The sequence below is a fragment of the Actinia tenebrosa genome, unplaced genomic scaffold (genome assembly GCF_029948245.1).
Source record: "Actinia tenebrosa isolate PJP-AT-01 unplaced genomic scaffold, QUT_ActTen_1.0 PGA_scaffold0__85_contigs__length_37466705, whole genome shotgun sequence".
NCBI classification, from domain to species: Eukaryota; Metazoa; Cnidaria; class Anthozoa; order Actiniaria; family Actiniidae; genus Actinia; species Actinia tenebrosa.
In genome coordinates, this window is record NW_028292569.1 from 10,105,501 (window position 1) to 10,118,257 (window position 12,757).

Genomic DNA, 12,757 nt, shown 5'->3' on the forward strand with positions numbered 1-12,757 from the left:
AGGGGGCGCTTAGTCGAGGGAGGCGGTTATTCGAGTAAATATCTTCATTCAAGTCTGTAAGATAAATCTGACAGATTTTGTTGTTGTTGGCGGATTTTTCTACGTACCGAATAATCGAGGGCGAGAGGACTAATGTTGTTTTAGTCCACAAATCCAATTAGTCAGTCAAATATATAGATGCAAACAAGTTTTGAATTAAATGTTTAGGTTTTCAAAGCCGGCACTTTTCGCTACTAGTAGGATATAACTTGTAGCCTAGCAGCAGCTCCTCCACTCAGAACGCAGCATTGATTATAGACCACGAGTTGGATATGACTAAATACGGAAAGTCACAAATTTTCGAGATAGGTTTGTGAATGAGTTGGGCGACGATCGCGGGCGTACGCAAACAGAACCACCACGGCTGGGAAATCAAGCCTATCCATCTCAGAGCTCAGAACCCCTTCATATACATCACTTACACGCATCTAAATATTATTCGTTTAATCAGACATGAATATATTTCCCAGAATAGTTTTCAGCTGATCTCTACGTACCTCAAATGACATTTCTCTTGCCTTAACGTGGAATAACTCTTTACTCAGCTGTTCATTCTTACGAACAAGTGACTGATTCTGTTTCCTTAGCGACGAGCATTCCTTAGCAAGTAACATCATGTGTCCTGCCATGTTTTCTTGTACGTGTTTCTCAACATCTTGGCGCTCAACCTTCACTTCACATCCTTGCTCTTTATATGCACAGTCGACCAGACCCTTTGGACAGAAGTTTGACAGGTGATCAGCTAAATCAATCCTGTACAAAAAAGAATAAGTCAGTAAGTTAATCTGGCTATATCTTGTTATTTTGCGTTATTATTTAGATGTTATTATTGTTATCGTAAATTATATGTGTTAAATGAAATATTTGTTTACAAATAGAACTTTTATATCTCATAGGCGGCGCAACCGGGGAAGCTCTAGTACGCCCATCTGTCATTTAGATATATAGATGGAGAGGGCACCCCCCTCCCCTTTTGAAGCTGCTGCGCCGCCTCTGTATCAATAACTGAACACTATATTTTTACTATAGATGTTAACACCAGAACATGGAAATAGGATGGCACGGGGTCGATAGTAATTACCCCCTCTAAGAATAGGATACTTGCATTATAGCGTCATTTACTACCATGTTAGTTATTTCGTTATTTCATGGTTTTACCTTTTTATCTTTTTGATAAGCTCCTCACTGTTCCTACATTCGTTAGGACATGAAACGAGGGCCTGTAAGCATTCATTTGACTTGTGCTTCTCAAGATCTTTTCGTGGTAAATTAAGACCACATTCGCTGCAATCAATCAACTTCTGCTCGCATATCGTTTCATGGTCTTCCATATTTCTTCTCTGCATCTTTTCGTTGCATCCGTGTGGACATTGCACCTCCAGGAACGGACAAGTCTTTCTGTGTTGCAAAAGATTTTGTAGTTTGCCAATCCAATCACATCCTACTTTAAAGTCCCCAGCTGTGCATAGAGAAAATGAAGGAATTAAGCAAATTCAGTTTGTAATATATCGCTTTATTCAAAAATAATTTTACCAATCATAGTCAATCGATTCTCACATTTCCTCGGATTTTTGTAGTGATTGTCCGTCGAAACATCAAATTATAGTTATGTAAATCAATAAGGCGACAAGGGTTTTTCCCTCATATTTAGAAGAATAACTCCACAAAAACCTTCAAGTAAACCAAAAGAATCGCGCCTATATGCGTACTTGTAATACCCAGAAAAGCAGGGTTTTCTTATCGACTATGTTTCCAGCGTCGGTATTTCATTTCTCTTCATTTACCAGAACCACACGACAAACTAACAAGCGAACAAACGAAGACGTAAACAAGATCCTGACTATCTGTTGTAAACGAAGAAGAGTGCTTGCAAGGTTGCAAAATGACGGGAGACTTTTTTTTGCGCCAAAGAAGTTGAATTTCCAACCAAAATGTTCAATACATCCCAGTATTTTATAAACCGAGTGTTCATTAGTCATTTCGTGATTGACAAAGAACAAAATTTCTACTCCGCAAACGCCATGACCTGTCGAACTCCATACATTCCATTCCTTCATATGAACCACAAAACTTCAAGGTCAAAATGACGGGACTTGTTTTAAAAAAATTAAATTTCACAAATATTTTACCATTTCTAGATAGCGCATAATAAACAAATGATTGAAATTCGAGTGTTCATTGTCAGAAAGGCATAACGACATAAGAAATTGAACTTTGCTGGAACATTTGCCTATTTTGCTGCGGGGTAAGATTTGGGGGTCTGGAACCGAGTTTCAAAAATTAGAAGCAAACGACTAGATATTTCGACAAACCTCAATTAGATTTGCCCTTTTCACAGGTTACCTGACGTCAATTTTACAATGAAGTGTAACTTATGCATATGACACTCTATAATTATCCCTCTGGAGCAAATCAAGATCTTTTACTTTAATTAACTACTTTTCAGCATACCTTCAGTGCTTGCTGTATGTGATTCATCTACGTTAGCCACACCATCTTGGGGATGGCAGTACACATCAAGATTATCTATGATTCCCCTGACCGTTAATAAACGAACAAGCTGCTTTTCTTCAAGTGACCCGTTATCCAGTGGGCATTTCTTGTTCGTCTTTAGCCATGTTGTTATGCAATCTTTGCAGAATGTGTGGCCATCTTTACAGCTCACAGGATCTTCAAATACTTCATGGCTTGGAGGATTAAGGCAAAGAAAACAAAGTAGTTTTACCTTTTTTGTCATAGGTTTACTGCACGCGCATGCTACTAGTTCAAGCGTCAAACCGTCAGCAGACAGTTAGACTAACATCTAATCATTCTACCAATCCACCAAACAAGCCAAGCCAACCCACCTATCCACTTACCCACTTACCCACTTAATAATGACGATGATGATGATGATGATGATGATGATGATAATAATAATGATTACAATAAAAATAAAAATGATGATGATGATAATAATAATGATAATAAAATAATAATAATAATAATAATATTAATAACAATCAGTAGCTTTAATAATGCATTATCGTAGGATCCTAGCCAAAGAATGTAATCAAAATCTATATATACAATATCTAAATATATTTGCAACAAATTAATAAATAAAATTAAAAAAAAGAGAAAAAGAACTATATATAATAATAATAACAATAATAATAGCAGCAGCAGCAGCAGCAGCAGCAGCGGTGGCGGTGGCGGTGGCGGTGGCGGTGGCGGTGGCGGTGGCGGTGGCGGTAGCGGTGGTGGTTGTGGTGGTGGTGGTGGTAGGCATATTTACGTAATAAACTGCTATAATAATAATGATGATAATAATAATAATAATAATAATAATAAATTATAAATGAAAATGGAAAACAAGGTTAACATTTTAAAGAAAGCACGCAAAAATTATGGTATTGCTTCGGAAATTGTTCTCTTAGCCAAAAGAATTGACGAGAATTTGGGGGTTTTTCAAAGAAAGATTACGAACTTTATTAGCATTTGTCTTGTCTTTTGCTCTAGATCGTCGTAAATCAGATTTTTTTGGTAATTAATGGTTTCTTTGTTGTGCGAAAAATCAAACAACAAATTCGCCATTGTGTTTGAATTTTAATTTGTCTATTTTAATCCTCGATTAGCGACTTAAAGGTGGCTGACTACTTTGGTAAATAATAACCAGGAAATTGAAAATTGAATTTTTTTTCACCTGAAATTTACTGCTGATTTCAAGAATGCAAAGAAAACAGAGTTGTATTGATATGCTGTTGGATTATTGAATGTCTCGCTAACATCAAAGCTCATAGTCCGTCAATCACGAAGTTTGTTAGAAAGTCGATGTTGGAGTGAAAAACAGACTGACTGATGATCGAAGGAGAATCCAGAAAGAGAAATTGCATCACTTCGGCACACAATACGAATCTTCAGCACAGACATTGGCATGGCCTTTGGAATAAATAAATGCGCAAGAGTTGGAGTAAAAAGAGGAAAGATCACAAAGAGAGAAGGGATCAAGCTACCCTGTGGACAGCAGATAAGGAACCTCGATAATGATAATCATTACAGATATCTTGGAGTTCTTGAAAAGGAAGACATCAACTATGACAAAGTAAAGAAAGGTGTCCAGCTAGAGTACCAAAGGATATTGAAGTTAATTCTGAAGTCCAAACTTACAGGAAGAAGATGTAGAAATATTCTTGCCTTTCATATCTCTATTTATTAGGAACTTCATGAAACTTGCATTCACATACATACATCTATTTCTTAATCAGATTAAACGAAGATTCATTATCTCTCTTGTCATTATTATTCCATAAGATAGAAATTGTCGAAAGTGTGCTATGTTGATGAGTCGTTTATCGATGCGGTTCACTATAAATACAATCAAAGAGATTTTTAGAATCAATCTGTGTGATCTAATACAAACTATAATAGACTTACCGAATGTGTCCCTATTGAATCCAAAAGAAAAACTCAATAACAATCTCCAATATTCCTCTAATTGATAACTAAATTTCATGACTAAAGTTCACGTGCTGTGTTAACTATCTTAGCTCTATCGAAATAGTATCCAGTGTCTCTCGGACAGATCATCTGGGCCTGGTGACCAGTAGCGTACAGAAGATGGAGACAGAAGGGCTTAAAATTTACTGCTGCGCAAGACCCGCAATCATTACCAACAAGTTCTATGAGAAGTATCTACAATGATAATGAATAACCACTCTTTCGTCTCTGCAAAGAAAGACCTGAAACCTAATATTGGGATGCAAGACCTTGGTTGCTAAGGAGTATAAAGAAAGGCACGACAATGTTGCTAGAAATATCTACTGACACTTATGTAAGAAGCATGGAATATACTGTGCTGAAAAAATGGTGGAATCATCAACCAGAAACAGTTGTAGAAAATGAAAGATGTCAAAATCCTCTGGGACTTCAATGTATACACCGGCAGGAAGATAACTGCAAGACGACCAGATATCATAATCATTGAAAAAAGCAGGAAGAAGTCCAAACATATCGACATCTCAGACCAGCAGACCAAAGGATAGAGGAAAAAGAGAAGGACTGAAGATAGATAAGTATCAAGATCTTAGGGTAGAAATAGAAAGACTGTGGGGAACGAAAACAATGACAATACCAATAGATCTTTTTAGCTTCAAGGTCACGTGATCTGAAATGGGTAAAGAAAGTCCAGATGATTCAAGATGGCGGGAAACGAAAATATTGAAACTGCGTTTAAATGGACGAAAACACTGGAAAATATATACCCAAATTTTCGTCAATAACAACAGCAGAACATCTAGAAAAATGCGGAAAAAGCGATGTGGGCAAATAACGTGTTTGTAAGAGAAGCAGCAGGTGACTGTTGGTATTTCAAAGCAAATTGCTATTGTAGTCCAAAGAAAAGCGAGGCTCCGCATACCATGCACCTGAAAGCTAAGCAAGGCAGGGTAAGAATGTTGTATAGTCAAAGTTCTTTAAAGATAATACAAGCACGGGGTACACTCAGTACCACGTTTGTGTCACTCATTCGCTCATTGTTTTTAGCCGTTGACCTAAAGCTTTTTACCTTTGACGTTTTGTTAGGAATAGAGGCAAATGTAACCACATTGTTGCCTTTTTTTACTGGCGAAGAAAAGAAATTCCAGCAAACAAAACTTGTACCAGGATTGCAACAGAGTGGCACAAACCCAAGGGCGACAAAATAGAACTGAAGTGTGCATTTGTTAAAAGTTCATCTGACAAAAATAACAAGCGCAAATTAGATCCTATAACATGCAAGTTGTATGATGCTCGTGGAAAAACGATGAAACTTAATGGATGGAAACAGGAGAATCTCCTAGGCATGTGTCAGCTACTTTCCACAGATAATAAAACAAAACAAAACAAAACAAAACAAAACAAAACAAAAAAACAACAAAACAAAACAAAACAAAACAAAACAAAACAAAACAAAACAAAACAAAACAAAACAAAACAAAACAAAACAAAACAAAACAAAACAAAACACTCTTCTAAAACCACTTCTATTATAACAAGACCTGATCCCAATATCCTCCCTGTTGATTCTCAACCAAAAAACAAAACTTAGTTTTCCTAACATTCTTCTGCCATCAACAGGCACAGAGGTTTTCAATTCTCCAGACTATATTTCACCTGAATTGGTACAGAAAATATCAATAACGTCTAGGGAAAGGGCTTGTGAACTGCAGAATAAAACAGTTTTCCAAAGACACAATAAGCTATGGGTGGACAAAAGAAATACAGAAAGTGAGCTTTTGGTAAATCCACTCATCTTCTCCTTTTCCTTGAGAATTTCGAGTTTCCTCTATTTTTTTCTGGTTAATATCTCTGTTTATCTTCTCATGTTGAAAATCTCTCACTTGTTCGCTGCGCTCACTTGTGAGAGATCTTTTCAACACTCGAAGATAAATTTCGTATCTCCGCGCGCCCATGCAATATCCTCTATTTAATCTGTTTAGTCCAGCTAAACAACGAATGGCATACTCCTTCAAACTCTTTGAGTCTCCTAACCTTCGTGTCCGATACTACAAAATCGTCCTCCTTGAAATCTTCTGAGCAAACTTTAGTATAGTTTGTCACCTTAAAGTCTCTTTTGGGGTCACGCTTTATCCTCGACGTCCATACCTGAGAACAAATGTATCGGGCAAAGATACACTGCCGTCAGGAACTTTCAAATAATTTAGCGGATATTGTTACCAATAAATATCTAAAACACGGACTCCCAACACACCTTTATGAGACGCTTATCCTTTGGAAAACTATGGAAGGATATATTTTCCCGATTTGAAGAGTTATAACAATTGTAGACGCAACAGTAGTGAACCATGTTGCGATTATGCATGAGTCAATGTAAATCCCGACCCCCCCCCCCCCCTCCCCGGGATAAGGTGGGGATTAGTAGGGGAAATGTAGGGGATTTGAGGCCATATTCATTCCCCAGGGGGTCGGGGGATGGATAGCTTTGGTATCTTGTCCGCCTCCATGGTGGGTGCTAAAGGTGGGGATTCGTTATGAGACTGCAGATGTTAAGCCAGCGGTAGCTCATCTCAGTGATTGAAAAACATGGCGGCCACAGCTGTAAAGGTGAGATTTTTATGATGCAAATGAAAATTCTTTGTCTTTTCATTGAATTGTTGACCATCCAAGCTTGAAACTGTTAAATAAATACTGTTTAAGATCTCATTTGTGGCCAAGGTGAGTTTGGCCAGATGATAGCATGCGACAATCTACAGTGTCCCATAGAACACATGGAGTGTATTGGTTTATCCATTGCCCCTGAAGGAGAATGGGTTTGCCATTTATGCAGCACAGGTAATCAGTAACTTGCTTTTTGTTTTATTAATATTAATATTTTCTCTTTTTATTAAAATAGGCTGCACTGTAGCCAAAAGAAAAACTTTGTCGTAATTGAATATTTTTCATTTTCTTTCAGAATAAGGAATAAAATGCTTCATCTAACACTGTATTAAAAGTTTGCAAGTTTTTGAAGTTCTGTCTGCTCATTTACTTTACCTTGCTTTTTTGTCCCCAGGTGGTGGGGGTTTTGAAGCTAAAAACAAGCCTCAGGGTCAGGGAATTTGTCCTTATTTCATAGCATGCTTTTTACAAATCCCTACCTTGTCCCGGGGAAGGGGGTCGGGGGTTACATTGACGCATCACAACTTCAGGCCGCCCTTTTGTATCACCAATGTTTACCCATTTCAGACCACTTGATCTTGTCGTGGCGTCACAAGCTAAAGAGGTCTATTATGATAGGATCGTTAGGAACGATATCGGAACAATTTAAAGAACATTTACATAGACTAGAACTTGATGCGATTAACATGATTGACATCCAGAAAACTGTACTTCTAGTATTTCCGGTTTTCAAGTGTCATAAGTCACAAGACAAAATTTCGAGATATTTCGATTCCCGAGTTATGAAGGTTAAGTTGAGTCACGCAATACTGTCACGTCTATCTAAATAGCGATGTAAATATTAAAATAATTTACTATAGTTTGGAAGATTTCCCCTTAGACACGATTTAAATATATATTTAAAGTATATTTGAGTGCAATATAGTCAAAAAAATTAAATATCTCATTATCTTAAGCCTTTAACACCATGGCCTCCATACATAACCAACAATTGCGTCATGTTTACTCGCCTATAGTTCCGCAACGAAATGCTTTACAGCCTTAACATTTGGCCAGTATAGGTAGTTTTGACCGCTTTACAAGATTATGAAACTGTTATTTCATTATAATTCGAAATTACGTATTCGTAATTTATGATGACGTAGATGAAAACCAAGGTACCTGAGACGTGTGCTTCAAATCTCAGGATCAGGATAGCCCTTGAGCTGGAAGCATTTATTAACCAGCAATATTATTTTTATTATGTGTATTTGCTGTGAAATAAAGGAGATAATAATAATAATAATAATAATAATATTTTGCAAGTAATACTTCAGTTTCTTATTATTCGGAGCGAAGAATGATGACAATACTATTACTAGATTTATTCGGATTTATCGATACGGTTGGTACGTATGTATTTTCTTGGCAAAAAATCTCATTGAACTGGGTAATCACGACCATCGCAATTTGTACTAAAGTAAAAGTAGAGTTTACTCATGCTCAATAGAAAATAAAAAGACGTGTCAACTGAAAGTTTTGTAAGTTGTTTAATCAGTTAATAATTATATTTAATCATTTATCTACGTAGTTTTATTTTTTATTTTTTTCTAATCGTTTATTAGTCTTTACCCTAATATTCAATATCAAATTCTCACTGGCTCAAGAGCCTTGGTTACTCGGTAATAAACAACAAAAAGATTATCTTACTTACCATATTGAACAGAAGAGGTTTTCATCAACGCTTTTTAAGAACAATTCTGCTTTAAAACCCATGATAAAAGCTTGAATTAAGATGTCGAGTTCTATACTGCAGAGTACTCTGTTTGCAAGGCGGAAGGAAGTAGGTGACAGGAAGTGACAAACGTTTACCCATCATGCGTATCATTGAGCTTTTCCCAAGAATTGTTTACTATCAATCACGTGACGTTTTGGAGTTAACTTGGGGCAATTAGCAAATTTTCATGACATGTCAAAATAGTTATCAAAGTATTGTATCTGTATAGTATTTGACTATATTTCACAGAAAATGATATAGGGACCCTTTAATTCAATTCAATTCAATTCAACCGAACCGAACCGAACCGAACCGAACCGAACCGAACCGAACCGAACCGAACCGAACCGAACCGAACCGAACCGAACCGAACCGAACCGAACCGAACCGAACCGAACCGAACCGAACCGAACCGAACCGAACCGAACCGAACCGAACCGAACCGAACCGAACCGAACCGAAAGTCACAGGTAGCCCAATTTGAATGAATCAGGTAAAAGGTAAAAATTAGCCTGCGTCACATCCGGAATTTTCTTCGTAAATACGGTATTTACGAAGAAAATTCCGGATGTGACGCAGGCTAGGTAAAAATTAGATCGGGAAAAAATCGTCAATTATTTTATATTCGATATGAAGATACTGACTCCCATAATAAGAGCCATGCAGTGAAATCGAATCGAAATGCACTACATTGTTTTCTTTGCGCCAGTATACCCTCCCACTAAGGAATTTTGTACACAATTCACCACCTCCCCCAGGGGCTAGTTTTGTTCTAGGAAAATTCTTCGGCAAAGGTTTCCATGGCCGACATTTTTAAGCTTTGAATTTCTAGTTAATTTTACTTTAAAAGACGAAAGATAATTACAGACAATCCAACACAACCAGGTTTAGTGAAATTTACCTTGGATGTCGTTCATTGAAATCGAAATTTCGAAGTTTTCTAACTTTTTATGGACAAATGAACACTTAAAAATAATAATAACAATTTCAGTCTTCCGTGAACATTTGATCAGTAAACGGGCAGTTCTCGTGAAACCGAAGAACTTAGTAATTTCCATTTAATCTCCCTGATTCAACACACAGATTAGTTCACATTATTTGAAAACACTTGTCCCCGTGATGTAAAAGTTTTTTCCAGGTGCTACTAAAACTAATCCTTGTAAAATACTTTCCGTGCTTATGTGTATCTTCTTAAAGAAATAAATTTCTGGGATTCAATTCTTTTCAATTCAGTGATTTTCAAAGATCGTCATAGCTTCCGTTTTGCCCTCAGGTTTTTCTAATTTTCTTTGCCGCACTCGATGAGGAGGGCATGCAGGAGGCCATGCCTTGAATTATATATATATGTAATATAGTGTATTGACTTCTTAAGGCAAAACCTAGATGTTAGAATTCATTCAGACGTTTCACCGGTTAAGGCTTCATCAGTGTGAAGGATAACATTGGACTTAGAGCTAATTCATGCAGTATATACTGGTAAACTTACATATTAAAAATCACTAATTGCGTTTACCAGTTTTTTCTCCATATTTCATTTTGAAATCTAGTTATCTTAACAAATTGTGTATTCCCCCCCCCCCCCCCCCCCACTGACATTTTTTTTATTCGTGGCTTTATCACAGTGATATCGAACCCGTAATAAATACTAGAGGCATCACATGTTAAGAGCTTGATATCGTTTTTATTCACAAGTTTACATATCATATCGCGAACAAGCGAGGCCTGGACATATTTAGGGTTGATACAATCATAAAACTTCAGATTACCGTGAAGTGACATCGTATCACTTAATCAATGACTTTATTCATTTGAATGGAGTATTTTAGGAATCTCTCTTGATTCAAGACATTTAATACGGGTGGCGGGCTTCGGATCTTCCCTTCTCAAAACTTAACACGTGCAAAATTCTAATTCGATCTGCATGTGAATTGGCCGTGCCCTGAATTTGATCAACCTATACATTCACCATTTTCCATACATTGGTTCACTGGTCAAATACAAAGCATTCAATCGAGGTTGCAAGGTTCAAATTTGAATAATCCTTTGAAAGTACCTTGGCACCTCGCTTGAGCGCTTTGTGTTTGACCAGTGAACCAATGTATGGTGAATAGTTAACTATAGAGTGCAAACAATATAACCGCGAAACTTTAGTAATACTAAATGGCACAATTTCATGCAAATTCCATTGTTTTCTACTGTTTAATTAGCACTATTTTGTACTATTTAGTAATTAGTGCTTCACGGATTAATTGTTTGCACTCTAGCCTATATTATCACTTTAAAAAAGTACTTTCTATTATTTTAATCTCTTAGAGTGCGGCAAAAAAATTAGAAAAACCTGGGGGCAAAAGGGAAGCTATGACGATCTTTGGAAATTAATAATTGAAAAGAATTTAATCCCAGAAATTTATTTCCTAAAGGAAGATCAGCACACAACAAGCACGGAAAGTATTTTACAAGGATTAGTTTTTAGAAGCACCTGGAAAAAACTTTTACATCACGGGGACAAGTGTTTTCAAATAATGTGAACTAATCTGTGTGTTGAATCAGGGAGATTAAACGTAATCTAAAGTTCATCGGTTTAACGAGAACTGCCCGTTTACTGATCAAATGTTCACGGAAGACTGAAATTGTTGCGTTTGAAAAGGATTATTGATAAGAAAAACTTCAGTTATATAATAATGTTAACTGAACTCAAGACAATATTAAGTGCTTCATATTCTCCTGTTGAACTATATTCAGATGCACTTTGGTGCGTTTACTCGGGCTACCATCAAGATGTCAGGGACGCGTTTGAAAAGGATTTTTGATAAGAAAAACTTTAATTGAACTCAGGAGAATATTAAGTACTTCATATTCTCTTGTTGAACTATATAAGAAGATAATACTAGACGCACTTTGGTGCGTTTACTCGGGATACCATCAAGATGTTAGGGACGCGTTTGAAAAGGATTTTTGATAAGAAAGACTTCAGTTATAACAATGATAATAGAACTATAAGGATATCAATGTTACTTAAGGTGTGTTTCGAGTGCCATTTGGAATCAATTTGCACCAGTGGTTTTTCAGAGACTTCAAGAGTACAATTTGAGGTCTCTTGGAAAACACACTAGTTCCAATTGCATTTCAAATTGCACGAGAAAACCATATGATTTTCTTTTAATGATGTCATGGTCAAAACGCTAAAAGATTTATAAAATCCATTAAGAAAAAACTTAAAAAACTTAAAAACCGTATGAAACGTTTCAACGCTCCATGGCGTCATTATTAAGTAAAAAAAACAACAACACATTAAGCGATGCTGAATATACACGTATTTCAAGAAACGTTGTCGGTCGGAGATCTGAATCTGGGCTGAAATGAACTGTGGATTGCGAGCTATTCTTTCACTAATAGTACATCGGATTTATTTATTATCGACTTTGATCAGCCGATTGAAACCTAACATTAGGATTGCTTTTTGTTTTGGACCATGAAAATCATTTTTCCATACGATTTACGTCACACTTAAAAGATTCAATGTACAACACGTTTGATAATGCAAGGAATCGCGGAACTGTATGTATCAACTCCATCAACGCCCAAAAACTGAGCACCGGTTAGGCAAAGCTTTTCGCCGTAAATAGAAGGGATGGATTTAGATCAAGGAGCGCGCCTATCCATAATTCTAGTTATCTTCCTCCTTACCACCGCTAGTAATACTAGCGTCGGTGTACTGATGTACCGATTCAAAAATCTACGAACAATCCCCAATATTCTCATCCTGAGTTCATGTACCGCTGACATTCTCAACCATATATTCAATATTCCTGGATTCGTGGCTGG

General features: G+C 36.7%; 1 protein-coding gene across 2 annotated transcripts in view; it reads right to left on the reverse strand.

Annotated features, from left to right (window-relative positions):
• The window catches only part of LOC148913428 (TNF receptor-associated factor 4-like), a 28,366-nt gene extending 19,382 nt beyond the window's left edge, over nt 1-8,984 (reverse strand). For both annotated transcript variants that reach the window (XM_089029671.1, XM_089029680.1), the window contains exons 1-4: nt 8,870-8,984; nt 2,491-2,726; nt 1,198-1,498; nt 537-792 (exon numbers count right to left, since the gene is read on the reverse strand). In XM_089029671.1, coding sequence (XP_088885797.1) covers nt 537-792; nt 1,198-1,498; nt 2,491-2,726; nt 8,870-8,931 — 855 coding nt within the window. In that variant the 5' untranslated portion in view covers nt 8,932-8,984. The remainder of the gene's footprint in view (nt 1-536; nt 793-1,197; nt 1,499-2,490; nt 2,727-8,869) is intronic.
• Between the last annotated feature and the right edge of the window lie 3,773 nt (nt 8,985-12,757).